This window comes from Melospiza georgiana, chromosome 5 (assembly GCF_028018845.1).
Source record: "Melospiza georgiana isolate bMelGeo1 chromosome 5, bMelGeo1.pri, whole genome shotgun sequence".
Classification (NCBI taxonomy): domain Eukaryota; kingdom Metazoa; phylum Chordata; class Aves; order Passeriformes; family Passerellidae; genus Melospiza; species Melospiza georgiana.
Genome location: NC_080434.1, coordinates 23439042 through 23458925, shown reverse-complemented (window position 1 = coordinate 23458925; position 19884 = coordinate 23439042). Strand labels below are relative to the sequence as shown.

Genomic DNA, 19884 nt, shown 5'->3' with positions numbered 1-19884 from the left:
TATGTAAAGAGTTGCAATTTGTCTGTGTCATGGTTTTTCCTTCCCTGCCTTTTTTTCTTTCTGGCCTGTTGTTCTACAACTCCTTTTTGACCTATCTCCATCCTGAGTAATCTATAATAACCAAGGACAGTCAGGCCTACAGGGAAAGGGTTATATCTTTTATAAGACCAAATAATACAGCTGGAAGAAAAACAAGAAAGATTTTTGTCTCAGAGGACTTTCATTAGATTTCTGAGCTCAAAGCTCGTTCTCTCCCCTGACTATATTTCTTGGTCTAATAAAAGATATTACTTCTCTTTACAAGCCTAGCAGGTTCATAGAATTACACCAGCAGAGCTGCAATGACACTTCTGTATGAGCAAGGAGACTGAAGCCTATGCAATTCAAAAAAATCCATGTTATATATGTTAGTTTATCTATGCAATGTAATCATTCTGAGCATAGTGATAATTAGCACAGACATAGGGCTGATTAGAGAATGTTTTTCAAAAGAGATGTGAGCCTAATATAGATTTCTGAGATGGGAATAGCAAGTGCCAGTGTACTCAAGGTAGGGATAGACCTGTTGGAGTGGCTTATACTTTGATTTCAACAGTGAAATAGCATATAAGAAATAACAGAAAGAAACATTGAGAGAATTCTCTTAGCTAGCAAAGTGAGGTAATTATGAATCCCACTAGCGGGGGGAGAAGAAAATTAGTGACTATTTTTCAGTTTAGTACATTTTTTAATAGTATTCTGTTTTCAAATCTATCTTGAAGTCACCAAACCACAAGACAGACAGGTTTGGGCATCAAGGATTTGGACTTAGAGCAGCTTGTTTGTGCAAGGACTTAGTTCTGCTTGTTCAAGGAATTTAAATTTGCTAAACAGTGATGGTTCCTGTGAGCAGGACTGCCATGTGCTGTGTAGTGCTTGCACTAAGTTACTGCAATGCTTTCTTAGAAAGTATGTGGTCTGTATTTTTATGGGTTGTAAAGCTAATAAGGATTGAACTGATAAATGCAGATGTTCATGCCAGAAGCCTGACAGTCCAATCATGAGAAAGAGGTGTCCTGTAAGGACAATGTGCCCAGGCAAACAAACCAGCACAGCTTTCTGATTATTGAATTCTTTGGAGAAACTGCCTGTAATATCCGTAAAGGAGCTATTACATGATATTATTCCATGAATAAATTTGTATATGAAAAATAGATGAATTATTCACTTAGCTTTAGTGCATCTTGCATAGAGGCAATTTATGTTTCCTATAGCAGTACAAATTCTCATTTTAATTAGTGTTTTAATGCAATGAAAAGTGAGCTGAGCATAGCTCCCAGGTGCTGTACTAAAAATGGAGACACACTCAGGATCTATTCTAAGAAGAAATATAGTTGCATTTGCAGGTGTAGGGATAGGATTGGATTCTCATATAGCCTAGTGAGGCTTATTTTCACTAAAATCCTCTGGCTTACAGCAAGCCAGACTCCAGCCTCGACTGCCTTATATTCATGTTCATGTTTGCAGGACCTGATTCTGTATTAGGAGTGCAATGAAGTGCAGGTTAAATGAGTAATGTATAGCTGTGCCAACACAGTTAATGAAAGCAGCTGGAGAAAAGTGTTTAAAACAGAGCAAATGCTGACAGACTAATAGCATTCATCTCTGCTTTAGATAATGGATAGAAGCCACACCAGGTAATAGGTTCTTTTGCCTTTTTTTTCCCCTTCTTTTGTCTCTTTAGCCTGAAGTAGGGGACTTACAGCATATTACTCAGGATTGCATAAATGGAAGTTAGTTTTGCAGGGAAATTTTAAAAGACCATATTAAAAAAAAAAAGTTTAAAAAATTATTATGAGGAATTTCAGTTAACATCTGAAGCTACAGTAATAATATCTTCTTTCTAAGTTTATAAAAGCCATTAACATTCTCCATCAAGACCATAATGGAGATGAGCTCTTGGACAAGAATTGTCTCACTAAGGGTCAGCTCTCCAGCAAGCACTCTTAGTCCTGCAGACATTTACACCTTCTCCAGCAGCTGTTAACCTTAGGCCTGCTCCTTGAAAGATGATCAGTGTCCCCAGGCAAAAGCTTTGCATGTGCATTGGGTGACAGTGCAGCTGTACACACAGGTGTGGGAAGAAAAAGACTCGAGGATTCTGGTTTTGGGCTCTGTCTAGCATTTGGAAAGATGATATTTTTAAGCCACCCTTGTCAGTTGAAAGAAATTTCTTATATGGGAAGAGGCTGGTAAGGTAATTTGAGCTGAACTATTGATTTCGTAATGTGCTCTTAAGACAGATATTTCTTTCTTCTTAAAAGCAGTAGATCTTTTCAAATTAAAAGATTACTTTAAAATAGGTATCATCCCTTAAAATTAAATCCCAAAAAGACTATAGTGATGAGCACAGTATTACTGCTTATCTGATTAAATGATCACTGCCATATATGCCAATATGTTCTTAGAAGGATCTTTACAGTATCAGACTAAGAAAGGAAAATTCTCAGTGGTTTTAAGTTCTTGTTTTCTTTACTCAATTTTAGCAGTGTGTATGAATCTATTGTAGGAATAAAGTGTTTCAGCAAGTATAATTCTCATCATTTACAAGACAAATTTATCACGTGTTTCTGTAGTTTTAATTGCTAGTATGTATTTCTAATTTATTTTTGTGGCAAATTCCAGTGTCATTAGAGCAGTGATTTTCATTTGTAAGAAAAATTTATTTCAGTGATTCAGCTATTCTAGACAGGGCTTATTAGATGTGTCATTTAATCTTTTAAACTAATGAGTTACTATTTTCCACAAGGATCTTCTATTTAAGTCTTCAGATACTCTACAGCATATCATTTGCCATTTAATATTTAAGAAAGCATTTGAAATTTACTCACACTAATGCCTCTGTTTCTTTAATGCAGAAGTACCCACTCCTGCATGTGCCTCCACTCAAGTAGTTATTTACAGATCCTGATAGGATTTAGATATTCTCCAGTGGAGGAGCACTGGCTAGTAGTAAACCTAATGGACTCCAAATTTGCTCTCAAACATGCATGTTGTGTAGTGTGCACAAGTGTGTAGCATAGATATTTTAATCAGGCTCTGTACAGCTATGGTAGCTCCACAGCACTGCTCCCAGGAGGAGCCAAAATCAGAATTACACTTTTCCTGCTGGCAAGGTGGTGATGCCTCCTTAAGTGTCATTGGAGGCAGCATCAGAAGGTCATAGGAGTTCAAGTCTGGTTTAGGGACAGCCTTTCTGCTACCTAATGATGAAGCAAAAGCCCTCTGGCATCTAGAAAGGAATGAAGTTGAATGTATTGACTGTGCTGAAGGTGAGTTTATAGTGTTGGTTGTTAGGGAATTGTATTTCACCATTATCAGTGTAACATTTGGTTATCAGCATAGCAGTTCATGGCCTTTGGACCAAAGATGATTTCAGTAACAGTCTGTTGATCCTAAAGAGGCCTTTGCTTTGCAATTAAGGCTAGACCATCTGCAGGCAAAAATTTTAGAAAGTATTATCTGGACCCCATAGAGGGAGGGACCTCAGGTATGAATCAGACCACATCACTCAAAGATTTCCCAGTGCTTAATGTTACTTGTACCTGTGCTGATCTTCAGGACTCTAGGTGAGCACAGCTGCTCTCATTGCAGTTCACTTTAGTGGTAGGAAGTTACTTCTTGTAGTCCAGGTTGTTGGCCACAGCCATCTCCTCAAATTCACTCTTGACCTTTCTGTTCTCCCCTGCCCCAAGTGTCAGGGTCAAAAGAGAGCCTTCAGAAGAAGGTGATGTTTCTTCTCAGCTGAGGCCTGGTACTAGTAACTAAATCTGCTTGGTCACTGCTGTTGTAAATTTTTTTATTTCTTTACTATTATTTCTGATTCCTTAGAAAGCTCTGTACTGAAGCAGTGGAAAAAAACACCCAAAAATCTTATTTTCTTCACTACCAAACTCTCAAAAATGTATGGTCCAGTGAATCACTTGTAACATCTGGTCCATAATGCACTAAAAAGCTGGTGACTCTGTAGCCTTATACTCTGTGAGCATGGGTTCTACTGGAGTAATATTTTCTAACAAAGCAGTGGGAAAATGCAGCTTTGATTTACTAGCCATTATCAACCTGGTAAGTCTGTGGCATATCCAGCTTAGCAGACCTCTTTTTTTATGCGAACACTAAGAATAAATCCTGAATTTTAGAAACAGAGTATTGATCTATGTGTAAGCAAAGACTGTTTCCATTTCTGTGCTCCTCATTTAAGCATCCCAGGAATCTGAAGAATCAATGGAAAACAGTTTGTCATGTAGTGCTACTCTTGCTGCATTGCCATGTTAGTTCCTCTGTAGTGAGAAACTTGAGGAATTTGAGTAAAAGCCTGTTTTGGTTTGTCACTTTTTACCTAAGCTGTTCATTTTTTAGGCACTCTCCAGAGTGCCTTCACATATGCACATTTAAAATGGAAATAAGCTAAATTGACCTTACATGCAAATTTCTCATGGTCCATCAGCTTTTTTCTTTCTTACTCTCTCTCTCTCTCTTTCTACCTTTTTTTTTTTTTTTTTACTTTTTTTTAATATTTACTTTTTGTTGTTGATGCTTTGTGAGCAGCTGTTTCCCAGCCCTTGTGCTTGGGAAGCACATTGCACTAGCATCTATGAAAAGGAGATGCTCTTGTCACATCTTTCTTTGTACTGCATTTAAGAAAGAGCTGGCAAACTCTGCTGTGCTGAGCAGCAGAAAGTGTAAGATACTTTGATGTTGTGTAAGTTTGAACAGCTTCTGGACAGGTAGAGATATGCTTAAAGATATAGAGATTGTCTGTGCTGAACACTGGTGTGTGTTCTCACAATACCTACATGCTAATTCCTTTGCTTTTCATGTTGGTGATGAGAGGCTGAATGTGTCTGAGGAGACAGGGACCCACAGTCTTTGAGATAAAAATAGTAATCTTATCACAGCTGCCTCTCTTTGACTTTGTATGTGGTATTTGGAGGAAGTGTTTTCATGTCAGTACATCTGTGCCTCGACTAAGGAGAGGAGGTGTTTTTCTGTGTCCTTTTCTTATTTGGCGTTTCATGGTGAAGCTGAGAATTGTGTAGCAATGACAAAGATGCCAAGTATAGTATAAAATGAGGGTTGTTCTATTTCCAAGGTTTTCAGGACATGTATTTCCATGGTATGTGCATCCTAGGAACATCCTCCACCCTTCACCCAAGTCCAATGAACTTGTTTTTCATGCATGAGGAAAACAGCAGTACTGCCCAGTGAGCATTCAGGAGCTGAATAAATAACTGAATGTACTTTTGAGTAAATAGTGCTCAGGTATTGCTTCATTTAAAACCCTTTAGCCTGCCAAATCAAAATGGAGATTCCCATATGCTATGCCTGAAAAAAGTACACTTCATAGCATTGTATTCACAGGGAAAGATAACCAGATGTCAAGTTCCTTTATGCATTACTGTGAAAGCAGTGTGTGATAATTCTGCTTACACTTCAAAAAAAAAAAAAAAAAAAAAAGCTGAAGAGGTGCCACTCAGATTAGTCCAGATGTTCTGTAGCCTCATTGGGCCCCATGTATATTTAAACATGCATTCCTCGTCAGCTGCCTTTACAATGAGCACCGATTTCTTTAGTGCAAGCACAGATCTGTACTACTGCTCTGCTACTGCAGTTCCTGGGCTGGAACTATGCAGGAGCCTCTCTTTTTCTTCCCATCTTGGAGAATGATGAATCTAATACACGATTCTCCATGTGGATTTACTTCCAGAGCTGACTCCCAGACTACTAATTCAGTGATCATATTGAAGGGGAGATTTTTATTGCAGAAAAAACCAAAGCCAAGGTGCTTCTCAGTGTCTGTGCTCACCCAGCTGACTGCAGTGCAGTGTGGAGGTGCCCAAGCAGCTCAGATCTGGCAGCACTGCTGCAGAAGCAGGGCATTCACCATAGCCCACTTTACTCTGGAGGATTCACTTATGTGGGTTTGCTGGACTGGGTTTACTCAGAATGCTGCTCTGTAAACTCACTTGCCTCCAAAACAGTGAACAGTGGTGGGTTTGCTCTGCACTGTTACCATTTGGACTTCTTAGTGGAATGCTGCCCCCAGAATTCTTGAGCCCTGCGACAGCAAACAAGTTTTATTGATATTCTAGTTTGACAAACCATTTCTGAAAGTTTGCTTCTCAAAAAAAGCACCTTACTGAGCTGAGGGGAAAGCTGGGAGTGTGCTGAAGAATGTTTGAATACTGCCAGGGAACTGATGAGAGCCTGAAATGTGCTCTGTGTGTGTTCTTGCTACCTGTGGAGAGGGAGCTTCATGCAACCAAGTGGAAAACAGTGCTTTTCATTGTTTTTTACTGAATAGGTTTGATCCCGGGTTTTATGATGGTATCAAAAGCTTATATATTGTGATTTAATACAAGCTGGAAAGATAACCTTGAAGATTTTTCTCTGTTTTCATAAAGATGCAGTAGTGGACAAAACAGACAACATTTTTATATATTTTTATAACAATTCAGTATTTTTATAATAATTTTATAGATTTATAAATATAATATATATATATTTTTAACACTTTGGTATTTTTATTACAATTCAGGTATAAAAGCTGATTTGAAGGTTTTTGGTTTTCTTCTAGGCCTTACATGACTTAGATAAAAGACCTCCTTTTTGACTCTTAATATGCTTAATGAGAAAGGAGACAAGCATTTGCCATTAAAAATCAAAGTGACTAAATTTAAACTGTACACAAACCTGAACTTCCTTGGTATTATCAATTACCCTGGAACAATTCAGATGTCAGTGAAAAATCTTCCATTGTAAAAAGAAAGTGATTATTCATGGCTTTTACTCTGTCATGAAGAAATTTGTTAGCAAAGAGCTGAAGTCAGTATTGGGTCAAAGAACAGGCTTTTCTGAGTATTTGCCTTTAATTGAAATATGAAGGCAATGGGAAAAGAGATCAACATCTGACTCATTGTTATCCTTGCCTGAGTCTTTTCTTCAGAGTTCTGCAAGGTTGTCAGAGGATGGGAGTAAAAAAAGAAAACAGCAGGAAAGATGAAAGCAAAGGAAACAGGGCTATAGAGTCATTTATTTTGTTAAGTCCCATCTCCCTCATAACATAAAAAGAGAAGGAGGAGTAGGGGAGAAGTTTTCTGACAGGACTGCCTGAGAGAAAAGGAGATCCAAGGGCAAAGAGAAAGGGGAAAGGACCCAGAAATGAGTCAAAGCTGGATGTGGTGAAAAGTGATGTCCCTTGACCAACCCAAACCCTGAAAAAAACAAACAAACAAAAAATAAAAACAAAGCAAAAAAGACAGGAAGAAGCCACAGGAAATGGAAAGGAAGATCAAGGGAAAGAAAAACAGAGAGGACAGAAAATACACTGAAAGTACACAGAGAAATGGATGGCAAGAGGTATTGCAGTGTAGGAAAGAGGAAGATAAGCACAGGTCAGGGAGCTGCTGGGAGTACTGAATTCACAGTAAAAAAGGAACTAAAGAAGGGGAAAAAGGGTATTTTCCAAAGATGAGAGATGACAGAAGGGGAAAATGATAGGTTAATACCACCAAATTTCAAATGAAAGGGAAAGAAAAAATAGAGAAAGTATACCAGAGATAAAGAGATGGTAGGGGAGAAGTCAGGGATCATTAGAATGACACCACTATCTTGGAGAGATGATTCATTTTCTTTGAGATAAGGTGATTTACTATACATTTGAAAAATTATACCATTAGGTTCTAGAAGCTTGGCCTAAGCACTAAGCATCAGCTTTTTGAGGAGAGAATGCAGTGGGCAAATACCTATGCAGTCTGTGTTGTTTCCCCTGTAAATTCAACCTTTGTCAGTGGTCTAAAATACCCAATTATAACTTCTGGCAGCAATCTGGGTCCTTGAGAAAACATTGAGTCAGGAGCTAGTAGGCAAATGAACAGCAGGTTGTAACTTTCCATTAGCTTCTGTATTTCAGTTCAGTAAGAAAAGGAAATTTGGGTAGTCCCCAAAGCAAAATATTTTATTTAACTCTGTTCACTGTTATTCTGCCTTGTGCATTGGCTTTGAGGAAAGAAATTTCTATTGAGGTCACTTGCACTTGTGTCTATGATCAGTTAACAAAACAAATAGCCCACCTCAGCTTCTGCAATTACAATCCTTAGCACACTGGAAATAAAACTAAACTTGAGTATTCACATCCTCCTAACAGCTTGAAAATAACAGAGCAAGTCTAGGGGCAGGCCATTCCTCCTAGGCCAGAGACAAATTAAAGCAATAAAACACACTGTACAAAATAATTAACTGAATGCACAGAACTATATAGATTTCACCACACAGAATGTGGGAGAAACAAATACTTCTATACATTATCCAATTGTTGAGCACAGTATTTTCTATCGATTTTAACAACTTACTATTTGCTGACTATTACCAAAGCTTTGGTGAAGGCAGCAGTTAAACACAGGAATCTTTCCTACTAACCAATCCTGTTAGGAAATTGCTGCAAAAACAAAATGGATCCTTACTTGTTTAATCAAGCCCAAGGGTACAAAAGGCCTCAGTTAACCCCTGGCCACCAGATTTTTTTGCAGATTTGGTTGATGAACTGTTGGTTGCTGGCTAAAGAGCTGAATGGGAAGAACTCTTTAACCAGGTAACAAAGCATCTGACTACTTTTTACATAACTGACAGTATCATATTGACAACCAAAAGATATCTTTTATGGTGTTTCTTCTCTGAGATATAGTCTTTAAGCAATAGGATTTAGTGTCTGATTTCCCAGTTGCTGTTGGACATATTAAGCAACAGCTGATAAGAGGAATGAGGAATACTCTGTGCAAAACAATTTCTGGGTTGTCCTGCTTGAATTTTGCCTAAATTGATGTCCTAGAAAATTTTGCAAATGCTGAATCCACGCACCAGCAAAAGAAACTCTACCTTTTTCTTCATGATTTTCTGTTGTGTGCCCCATTTCATGTCTTCCCAGAACTCCTGGGAGCTCTAATCTTGCAGCTGAGTGTCATTTTGTGACAGCTTCATGGGGTCTTTTCCATTTCTGTGAATTTAGTGTGCTTTGGAATGGAAAAGGGGATTATTAATGCACATTTCTTCCGCTGAGGTCGGATCTTGTAAGAATTCAGTTCCTAGAGCAGGTTGGACTGGGGTGAAAACTGAGGAGGGAGTTTCTGAAGCACGTGTGGGTACTCCGGGCAGGGAGGGTGCTCTTTCGTTGGCTCACCAGCTCTCTGTGAACTCCTCTGTCTTGGGCATTTCCACTGGAAATATTTTTTCAGGCTGTCCATACTGAAGCCAAGGTATTGTTGGGATTTTTTTCTTTAAATGACAGAAAAATAAATGAAAGAGGAGTCAGAGATCCCAATTATAGATTTGGGTTTCAGATGTGATATAGTTTTATGTTTCAGATTTCCATTGCACCTCCTCTGTAGTTGTTTTCTGCTCTTGGCCCCTGTGTTGTGGTAATGCAGCCTGAGTTCCAAGGTGGTTGCATTGGATAAACCAGTGCCTGTACATTTTCTATGTTAATTGAAGCAACAGAGCACTCTAAACTTTGATGTAGTGACAAGCACTTAAGTAATTCATCCATATCAGTGTTCTGGTTTTATTCATTTTCTCTGATGGTCCTTAAATGTGACCATACCGGGCCAATGTATTTTTCTTGATTTATTGACACAATCTGCACTTTACTCTGCCAGGAAAGAAGTGAAAGCTCTCAGATACTCAGCAGAGTTCACTGGTTGCATAGGAAGTAGGGGAGGAAAACTGGCTGTATGCTCTATCTTAAAGGCATTATAGACTTTATTGTTCCAAGTTCCTTATAAATAATGAAATTGTAAGTACACATGAAATAGGATTGGCCTACTGTAATATTGATATACAAATTAAAGACCTTCCATAATGCATTGTTCATATAGTCAAAAATATCTAATGAAGAAGGGAAGTAAATTTTTGTCTTTGCCAGCAAAACAGGAGAACAAAGCCCATTTCAATAATGATGATAGTGAGGATAACAAGCTGGGATGTGGGATGAAGAGAAAGAGATTTCAAATTGGGTATCAAAGGAAGTAGAAGACTGACAACTTTTCCATCTTCATCATATTATATCAAACCTCACAGAGTGAAAGCTGTCATTAGAATAAATAAACTGAAACAGAAGTTCAAAGCACCATGAATGATAAATTTTGTGTGGTATGAAGATGACAAGCACTGTGCTCAGTAAGAGTTCCCATCACCGATCTGCCCAAATCCACCCAAATTAATGTGAGACTCTGCTACTGTGAGACTCTGATCTATTCTCTCATTTCAGCCATCACAGAGAGAACAAAAGTAAAAGGAAGTAACTGCAGAAAGCAGCAAATGTTTTGCAGAAGCATTTAAACGAGACAAAGCTCAAGAGAGAGCTTCATACCACCCCCATCTCAATGTTTCAGCAGTAGTTACATTTGCTCCTTAATACAATGACAAGCTCAAATTGTCATCAATAAATGTTGATTTGTTTTCCCCTAATAACAGTAAGCAGCTCCCACTCAAAATCAATTTCAACTTTGTTGGCAAGACACTGCACATTTGTCTTCACCATGACTGAGCTGCATAAAGGAACAATTGAATTGAAAATTAAATGAACAATAATTGAAAATAAAAAGTGCCTTTTTAAAGGAAAATTAGTGCTATGCTGAATTTCCAGAAATGGTTTGTTGGTGGGGGGGTTTTGCCTTAAAAAAGGTAGGGTTGGGCTAAAAACTTAATTGTATAAATATGTGTACATTAATGTGCATAATTAAAAATGGACTTTAACTTCAAAAGAATAAAAAGGCTCTTCAGCAACTTCCTAGGGTTTTAGTTCTGGCAAAAGCAACAGAGTTTCTGCAGTAATTATACATCCGACACATTTGGATATGCTAATTGGATCTGAGTTCTAATTAGTTTCTTTGTGTGACTAAGAATGACAATCACTGAATTAATTTAATGCAGCTTTGTTCTGAGCTTGGTACTGTTTTCACTATTTTTTATACCAAAATGTAGCCCGTGAGATGCTTTGCTTTGTGGGATGTCAGTGGTTTGTCACGTACAAAGTGCAGTGCATGTACATTTGCTGCATTTCACTGTTCCATTATAGGCCATACACTCCAGCATTTGGGTTATTCCACTCAAAGTGTTGCAGGGCTTTTTCAGGGGAGTGGTGAGGACCTGGAATGTGTCAGTAGTCCATCCATGACTAGAGAGCAGCTGGATACACTGTGGAGGAGCAGAACAAGCAGAGAGGGCTGCTGTGATCTCTTGATGGTCTTTGTGATCAGATGGGAAAACAAAATGGGGAAACCAATTCAGGGGATAATTCATGCTTTTATTTGGAAGCAGCCATAGGAAAGTTGAGCAATTTCAAGAGATTCATTGGACACCTCCTGGTTTTGTTTCTCCTTCTATCCTGTTGCTGCTTTCAGTTTCTCTGGGGTTTGGATCTCGTAGATTCTTGATTCAGTCATTACTTGTGATTACAAATATGTTCAGTATTATCCTCGCTCATTACTGGTCTGAAGGATAACCTTGACTTCAGAAGGGCAAGAATTAGCTGTGAGTACTCCTGAAAGCAGCAGAGAGAAGTGATGACATTGTTTTAAGGCCACCTTTCTCTAGGAAACCTAGAATCATGGGATCACTCAGATTGGAAAAGACCTGTGAGACCATTAAGACAAACCAATAATTGCAGAAAGTTTTTAATTTTTACTATTTGAGACATTCATTTCTTAAGAAGGCATCTTCAAAGAATTGTTATAAATATATTGAAATTTAAAAATTTAGGAGTTGCTTTAGTCTAATAGATGTAATGAAGAAAACAAATATTTCAGATTACCCACTTCTAAAGTTGTTAAATATGTTTACTTAAATCCTGTTCTTTATCTTCTGTTTCACTTTGAAAGATCTATGAAACACATACACAAAGCCTTTTCACATGAAGTGCTGAAAATAATGATGTCTGTAAATTCCTGTTCAAGCACAGTCAGCAAAGCTCCTTTCTTTGCAAACCCTTTCAGATGGTTTTAGGCAACCTGCCATTTCTATGACTCTGTGTGAAATTGCAGTAATATTTTCCATGTTTTACAGTTTATGTTTCTCTCAGATTATGGTGCTGAATTCTCCAAGAGAATAGTTTTAGTAGAGGCCACTGGACCCAACAATACCCTACTGATGTTAGTCTCGGTTTATCAGAGGAAGCAAGACCTTTTGTTCCTTTAAATAGGAGTCAGAGGATGAGCATCCCTGGAAAGGTTTCATTAACAGTCCAGGGAGAAGTGATTCAGAGCAAGAACTGGTAGCTGCAGGTGCTGTCTGTCCCGTTGGCTGTGTAATGATTTCACATAGGCAGTTGGTTTACCTGCCGTAATTGAGACTCTGCTCCAAAGTCCTCTCAAGTCAGGCATTGTCCTCCTGTTGGGTTTTGGATTTAGCACTGGTAATTGTGCAGGACAGCTGAGGGTGGTAATGAATTTCAAAAATTCAGCTGTTTGTCCTGGTGTGTGGTGCTAAGGGATGCATGGTTGATTGATTTGTTTCTCTATGCTTAAAAAAAAAATCTGCTTAAAATAAAGCATCTGCCATTATACAAAAACCAAGGCAAGTTACATTTTCAGAGAAGCTGAATTACATTACAAGTTAGTATCTACTACACCCAAATTGAAAGACAGATAATCCTAAACACATTCCTGAGCAAATGCTTCACCCACAGAATCTCAAGAACTACAATAGCACCAATGCAAAGAGAGGCATAGATGAACTTTTTTCTGCATAGTCTATTGCAGTACCCTCTCAATTCTATGATGTGCCGATCCAATGGTCTTTTCCTCAATCATCTTTAAATGTGATTTTTAAACTGGCTTAAAATCACTGCTGTTTCATTACCAATTAGTAGTATAAGCTTTAATTAAAGCTGGTGTAATTCCTTTTGTCATAGTTCCACTAGGAATGATGGGCTGGAGCAAAGAGCGTGCTAAAATGATGGTAGCTATTATTTCTCCAATTAGTGTATTAATGAAAGTAAGGTAGAAATATTGCTACAGGTACAGTACTTTTTATATATCTTTCACTAATACTGATATCCTCTCTGACTTCTTTTAAAGCAACTCATATAACCCCAAATCCTGGATGCTGTCATCCATTGCACACTGGTATTTAAAATCAAAACCTGATATCCTTAATTGCTTCACTTTCAATTTCAAATGAATCTGTGCACAAGCCATTCTCTGAGTTTCCATCCCATTGAGTCCAGAAGGTATTCTGTCATGCTTTCCTGCTTAAAGACACCTAGCAGGAATGACTAGCAAAGTTTTATGGGCAAATGAGGAAATGATTTTTGTTTTCTCTTTTAGCTTGGCTGCTGGAATCCTGTAACTGGTCTGAATGGGTCACTAACAGACAGAAAGCTGGAGAACAACATGAGAGGAGTGGTTCTGCGTGTGGTGACTGTGCTGGTAAGCAGATGCTCATCCTTCTGCACTAGCAGGAATGCATTTTCTTCCTTTTTGCCTTTTTACTAAATGCGCGGTTTTACCAAGAAAGTAGTTTGTGTTAGAGGCTCTGATTTAAGCTGGTCAAAAAAACCCCAGAAAGATGGATATTTTCCACAAAATAAAATTGTTTATCAGTACAGCACTTTTCAGAGTGAATCAAACACATTAGAACCTGTTTCTTCCACAGGCACATTCTAAATTAGGTAACACAAGCATGTGAGCTGATAAAGGGCAAGCTTCAACTGTTAGCTAAAGCTACCTAGCTGAAGCTCTAAATAATTCAATTCCAATCACCTTGGCAAATTGTGTGCAGTCTAACACAAATTGTCACACTCAGAAAATGTTCAAGGTCAGCTTTGGTCAAGTAATGTTAGTTTGGTAAAACATCCACTGTCCCATGCTTGCTTTTTGTCAGCCAGGTTCTTCCCCTGTGTTAAGAAAAATTCTTGGTTTCAAGCTGAACAGACAATGTCTACCAGGATAGGAATTCATGTTATGAGGCCAGTGTATTCCCTGCCGTAAACCTAGCTTGAGGAGAAGTTTTTAAGAGTGAGGGAAAAGAAGGAAGAAAATAATATGAGACATATAACCCTCTTTGGACCAATGCCCAAATACAAAGTTGATCCAGGGCTGCAGAGCTGTCAAGGTTAGATTGAGCTATTTCTCTCTTGCTGCTCTCTACTTGTGTTTGAGTTCTGTGTCTAAAGGCCCAGCACTTTTTTATTAACAGCAAGATGAGGAGTTTTCAGGGTTTGCATTGCTGACAGTGCATGATAAAGGGTCAGGGGTGGCAAGTGAAATCACCAGAGCATGTTAGTGCCATAGACAGAGTAGTTTAATACCCCTCCAATTATTTTATGGGTATTTAGACACCTTTACCTGCCAGGGTGAACATTCTGTTCCAGCTCTTAGTACATTAAAGAACTTCCTGTGGTAGTATCTACAAGACAAAACAAACCAGACAACCACAAGCAAAAAAAACCCACAAACCTAAAAAAGAACCCAAAGCCGAACTAAACAGCAGCAAAAGGCAGGCAAGGAATGAATGCACCGAGGAAAAAAAAAAAGAAAAAGAAAAAAGAAAGGAGTAATAGAGAGGGAGAAGATTATACTTTAATTGCATGTTCATCACAATAGCATCATGGTGGCAGTGGTTGGTCTCTGTTTTGCCTGATACTCCTATTAGTTGGTTCAGTATAATTATCTGTTGACAAAAATGATCTGTGGATTTTGCCTAGAAAAATCAATTTTAATTAGAATATTAGCATTGTTTTTAGTAGTAGTTCTTCGTAGTAGTTCTTCCCTCTCTCCCCACTGTTCCTGCTTTATCCCCAATTATCTTTGTTACCTTGACAGAGAGCTTCTTCTTTCACGTTATTATAGCATGGATATATATCAAATTGCAAAGATACACAAAAATAATTGCCTATGCTGGTAGGATTCTACAGTAATTATAAAAGCAAAGACAGAAATTTAAAGTTTAACACATCACAGGGCATTTCAGTCTCCTCACTAGTTTTATATCTTCTGGGAAGGACAATACTGGAGATTTGTATTTAACCTGTACGATGAAAATGTTTGATTCTTACCTTGGATGTGAGAGCAGGAGGGATTTCACCAATTAACTTTATTTTAATGGTGATCTTTATTTTCTCTTCCATCTGTCTCCCAGTTCTTCAATTTAGTCAGTACATTTCAGTTAAAAGTAAAGAATCTATACCAACTGTGAATTATTAGTTATTGTTATTAATTCTGCCATTTTCTAACAAAATGATCTTGATCCAGGGAAACAAGTGTTAAAATTAAATAGTAATACCTTTGAATATTAATAGGTTTCTTTTTCATTGAGAGTCAAGAAGTTCACATTAATTTGTAAATTGGCTTTGTTAAAAGTTCAAATCTCTCATGCCTTTTTAGATAGCACCGCTTCTCCTCTTCAAATTTCATTTTGTTATGCCTTCAGGTTGAAAAGGACATTTTTTTTTAAATTGCAGTAGAATTTGAGAGAATAGCAAAATGCAACACCTGGGTTTATATTGTGTTATACTAATGAAATTAAACCTTCTGGAGTCTGGGAATTATAAATGACTGTGATTTATTTCCTCAGTGTTTCAAAAAGCAAATGCTGAACAATTCCCATCATCCACATCCATCTACTAATTCCTTTCCCTAAGTAAGTGTAATAATTATGAGCTATGTACCTGCAGACCTTAACCCAAATCTCTTTGTGAGTATGGCAGAATACAGCATAGCCCCAAACTGGAAATCATCTGGTTTCACTTGGCAGAGAATCCTGGCTCTTCTGCAGTACATGTGAATGCACTCCTTTGCTTAAATAGCAGTAAGAAATATTTCTTTCTGGTTTATTCTGAGGAGAACTATGGTCATGTTTGTCTACACATAATTCAATGCTTTAATCTGAGTTGGACTAGTACCACACTTTCTACACTTTTAGAAAAGGCTTATTTTGTCTAACTTAAAAATCAGATATCTCTGTCTTGGACTGCTTCCATACATGAAGCTGAAGTCTGAACTTTGTGTTTGACAAGTTGCTCTTAAGTTCAAGTCACTTGCTGGTGAATTTCCGAAATGTATTCTGAGTTTCTGAAATGTAGCTCAGTCAAAGGTCAGCGTAGCTGTTCCAAACAAATTCAGAGTGTCTTGAATGAACAAGAAAAAATTTAGCTAACTATCCATTTTGGCTGTCTCAATTTCTTCTCTTTTCCAGTTATTCAGTTTTATTTAAAAAGACCTAAAATGCAGCAGATATTCTCATAATATCATTGTATTAGCCACAGCAATTACTGAATTATTCATATGAATATTAAGAATTTGGAAATAGAATGAGATTTGGTCCATTTGACGATGAATAGGCCAGCAGGTATTTGTAAAATTGTATTTTCTTAAAAAGCCCCTGTTGTTCAAAAAAGGAAAAAAGTTGGAATTTCTCTGTTTTAAAGCATTAAAACCTTGACTGAAAAGTACAGAGCCTTTCCTGAAAATGCATGAGGTATAATATCCTAATGACGCAAAAGATACTTGTGGCTCTACATGAAAATTCAAAACAGCTCCCAAACAGGAATGTATTTTCATATCTGGAGGGTCCTGAGAAGGCAGGCAGGATAAAGGAAAGACAGATAACAGCAAGCCATGCTGAGTTATGCTCTGCCATACATCCTTGTACACAGTATCTCAAGAGTTATTACCCAGGTTACCTGCACAGAGCTGCAGGTTGGTCACCCTGGGCTGCAGGTGGGCACTGTGGGATGTGATGTAGTGAAAGGCAAAAGGGTAGATAAGCATAGAAAGAAAAAAAAATTAAGAAACCCCATTTGCACCATGGAAAATGTTATCATATGTGGACTAGTTTAATTCTCAGTGGTTGGTATTTAATTCATGAGCATTTGTTGCCCAGATTAGAAAAGAAAGAAATTTGGAAGCAGACAATGTCTTTAGGGACATTGAGCTGGCAGGAGGTCTGCATCTCCAGTCCCTTTTTCTATTAAATTTACCACTCAGAGATGAAACATAAGATATGAAGCTAAGGCTTGATTTTAAAAGCCGAAACTGTCTTTGGCATTTGAATTCCAATACTGGCTTAAAGGAAGTTAAAAAAAAAGTTTTTTCCAAAGCTGGAGTAACTTTCAGAGTGACTGGGGAAAGGACAGGCATAAGGAAGATGAAATAAGACAGTGTTTAAGCATATGCAGAGGAAAAAACAGAAATGATAAAGCATTATAAATGTCAGGGCAGAAGCATCAGTGTATGACTGTACAATAAAGATCAGCCTCAGGAAAGATTATGTGCAGGATACCTCATTAAATATTGAATAAATATTTTATAAAAGTGTTCAAGAGTCTCATAGATAATGCTTCTTATAATTTCTCCCAATATTTTTTGTGATCACTTTTCTCATGCAATCCTGATTCCATTCCCCCATTTTCATATCTGAATGCTGTGGACTTCTGTAAAATCTCTTCATTCCATCAGGCTGCTCTACCTCTGCCCTAGTATCCACAATCTTTTAAGAAAAATTATTACAACTGAGGCATGTATTATACTGTGTATATCTATCTGTCTGTCTGTCTATCTATCTATCTATCGGTATATTGGACTGCAGTAGTACCCAAAATACCAACAATTCAAATCATTATTACAAAAACAGAAACTAATATTCCTTGACAGAGGCAGAACCTGTCTTCATATTCCTCTTGCAACCACCACACCTGTACAAGGGCCAAGTTTAAATTGCTACTGACTGGGCACAGGCCTTTTTTAATAGCTGTTTTATGTCCCTTTGAGCTACCTAGCTTGTATTAAAACAGGTCATAAACCTTACAGTTATTCACTACTGGGATCATTCATTTGACAAGCTTTAATCTCACAGCCTGCTGGGAAACCAGCACCTTTTTTTTCTCAATTATTGTTATTCTCAACCCATTTTTCTAAGGTAGCAGGTACTATATACTAGATAAGGTGGTTATCAAGCAATTCAAATGTTTTGGGACCTGGCTGGGGCTGCAGCTTGACAGCAAGGTAGGTGCAGTGCCGAGCCTGGTAGGACCAGGCTAACTCATCTCTGTGTCAAGGGCTGTCTCTCAGGGCTTTTATCCTCTTGCTGACCCTTACCCATCTGCTCTGTGGGCACATTTGCATTCCAGAGCAATTCACACAGTTCACAGAAATTTGTCTTTGAAACAGAAAGAGGCTCTTACTCTGGCTGCAATTATCCTTCCTCACTACACACGGTAGAAAAGGAGGTGAGCTGTGTGGCACAGCTCCTTATGAACAGGAGCCCTTGCAAGGCTGCTGGAGGGAGGGCAGTGTAGCTGCCAGCAGGTTAATGCACCCACACCACACTTGTGCTAATTCAGGTGTCTGAACTATCTGCATTAAAGCCACCATTGTGCTCTTTAGACACACTCTGAAGCACCCCAATCAATTCCAATCTCAATCCATATTCCTGTCATACGGTTCAGGAGCTGGTACCTGCATTAATTATTGTGGATTAAAATCAATACCCAAAGCTTGGCAGCATTCTAATAGACCATTGCCATAGATTGCTTTGAAAGGAGTTTTAGTCCCATTGCTGAGAAATGGGAGGAAGAGGGGCTAACATTCTTTGTTCATTTCTTGTAAGTAGGACTAAACTAAAAATCATAATAAATTTGGAAGTTACCATTTCACTCAGGAGGGAAAAATACTCTCTGAAGTACTGTAACTAAAAGACAAATTTCATGTCTAATTGATGACTATAAACAGATCAAAAAAGAGACAGACTACACATAGATAAGAATAGGCCAAATGTAAAATCCACTTAATATTGTACTCAGTTTCTGGGATGTGAATTAATTTTTTGCTGTAGGAAAGGTGACACTTCTGTTAGTACAACTGACTTTCTAATCAATCTGTTTGAAAAGCACAGGATCAGAGAATTGTGGGCTTTGGTGCCAATAGAGTTCCACAGCCCATTTACTTGGCACAATATTTACTTATCCAAGATCTTGTAGATTTCAATCCCTCATCTATGTTTTAGTTTTATTAAGGGGTGGGGGCTGTGTTATGTTTTGCAGCAATGTTATTACTGTTGATAGTGGGAGAATTTCTGCAATGAAGGAATTAAATGTTTCAATTAAATGCTGGTCATTGACTCTAACATGAATAATGTACATTGTTGTTCGATTAAAATAACAAGCTGCTGTGCTGTTCCTAGCCAAATAAATTCCCCAAAACAGCAATCAATAAAGCAGTTGAGGAAATCAAGTATTTGGGACTGCATATTTCACCAAAATCTTTTGGGAAAGGAAATGCAAAATACCTACGTAGAAAAGGGGGCCATTCATTATTTTTTCAGTCAAGGAAAAAGCAATTTTGTCTAGCAGCAAGACAATAGCATCTTGTGCTTGAAAATATTTGGTTCTAGGTTATCAGACTTAGTGTTTCTTGTTGATTATAATGGCCATGCTTGGTCATCCAGCAGCCATTGGAAGGAAGTTGAGAAATCTAGTAATAAGTATGAATTTCAGTTTGGGGAGCAGTTTCTTAACATTTGCAGGGGAATGTGAGTTTTTAAAGTGTCACAGTGAATATTTGCTTCATGACTTTGCCAAGACTCAGCCTGGGCTATTGGAATCATTTAATGTGCCTGTCCAGTGTTTCTAGAGTCAGTGTCAAGCACACACGGACAGTCTTGCCCACAGCTGAGCTTCATTTCTCGCTTTCTTTTTTTCTTTTCTTTCTTTTTCTCTCACTACTTTCAGTGGAGAAAGAGGGAAATTTTATTGAATGTAGAGTCCTATTGAATGGAGTGTCGCTATGAGAGTATTATATTCCAGTGTGTTCAGAAATTTTTGATGAGCAGACACGGAGGTCATTTCCGTATGCT

At 38.0% G+C, this 19884-nt stretch overlaps 1 protein-coding gene across 4 annotated transcripts in view; it reads left to right on the top strand.

Annotated features, from left to right (window-relative positions):
- GRID2 (glutamate ionotropic receptor delta type subunit 2) overlaps positions 1-19884 on the top strand; it is a 678620-nt gene that overhangs the window by 523189 nt on the left and 135547 nt on the right. For all 4 annotated transcript variants that reach the window (XR_009114469.1, XM_058024557.1, XM_058024555.1 and 1 more), the window contains exon 9: positions 13359-13460. Coding sequence is in view for 3 of the 4 variants with exons in the window: in XM_058024557.1 (XP_057880540.1) it covers positions 13359-13460 (102 nt within the window). In the remaining variant the exon portion in view is untranslated. The remainder of the gene's footprint in view (positions 1-13358; positions 13461-19884) is intronic.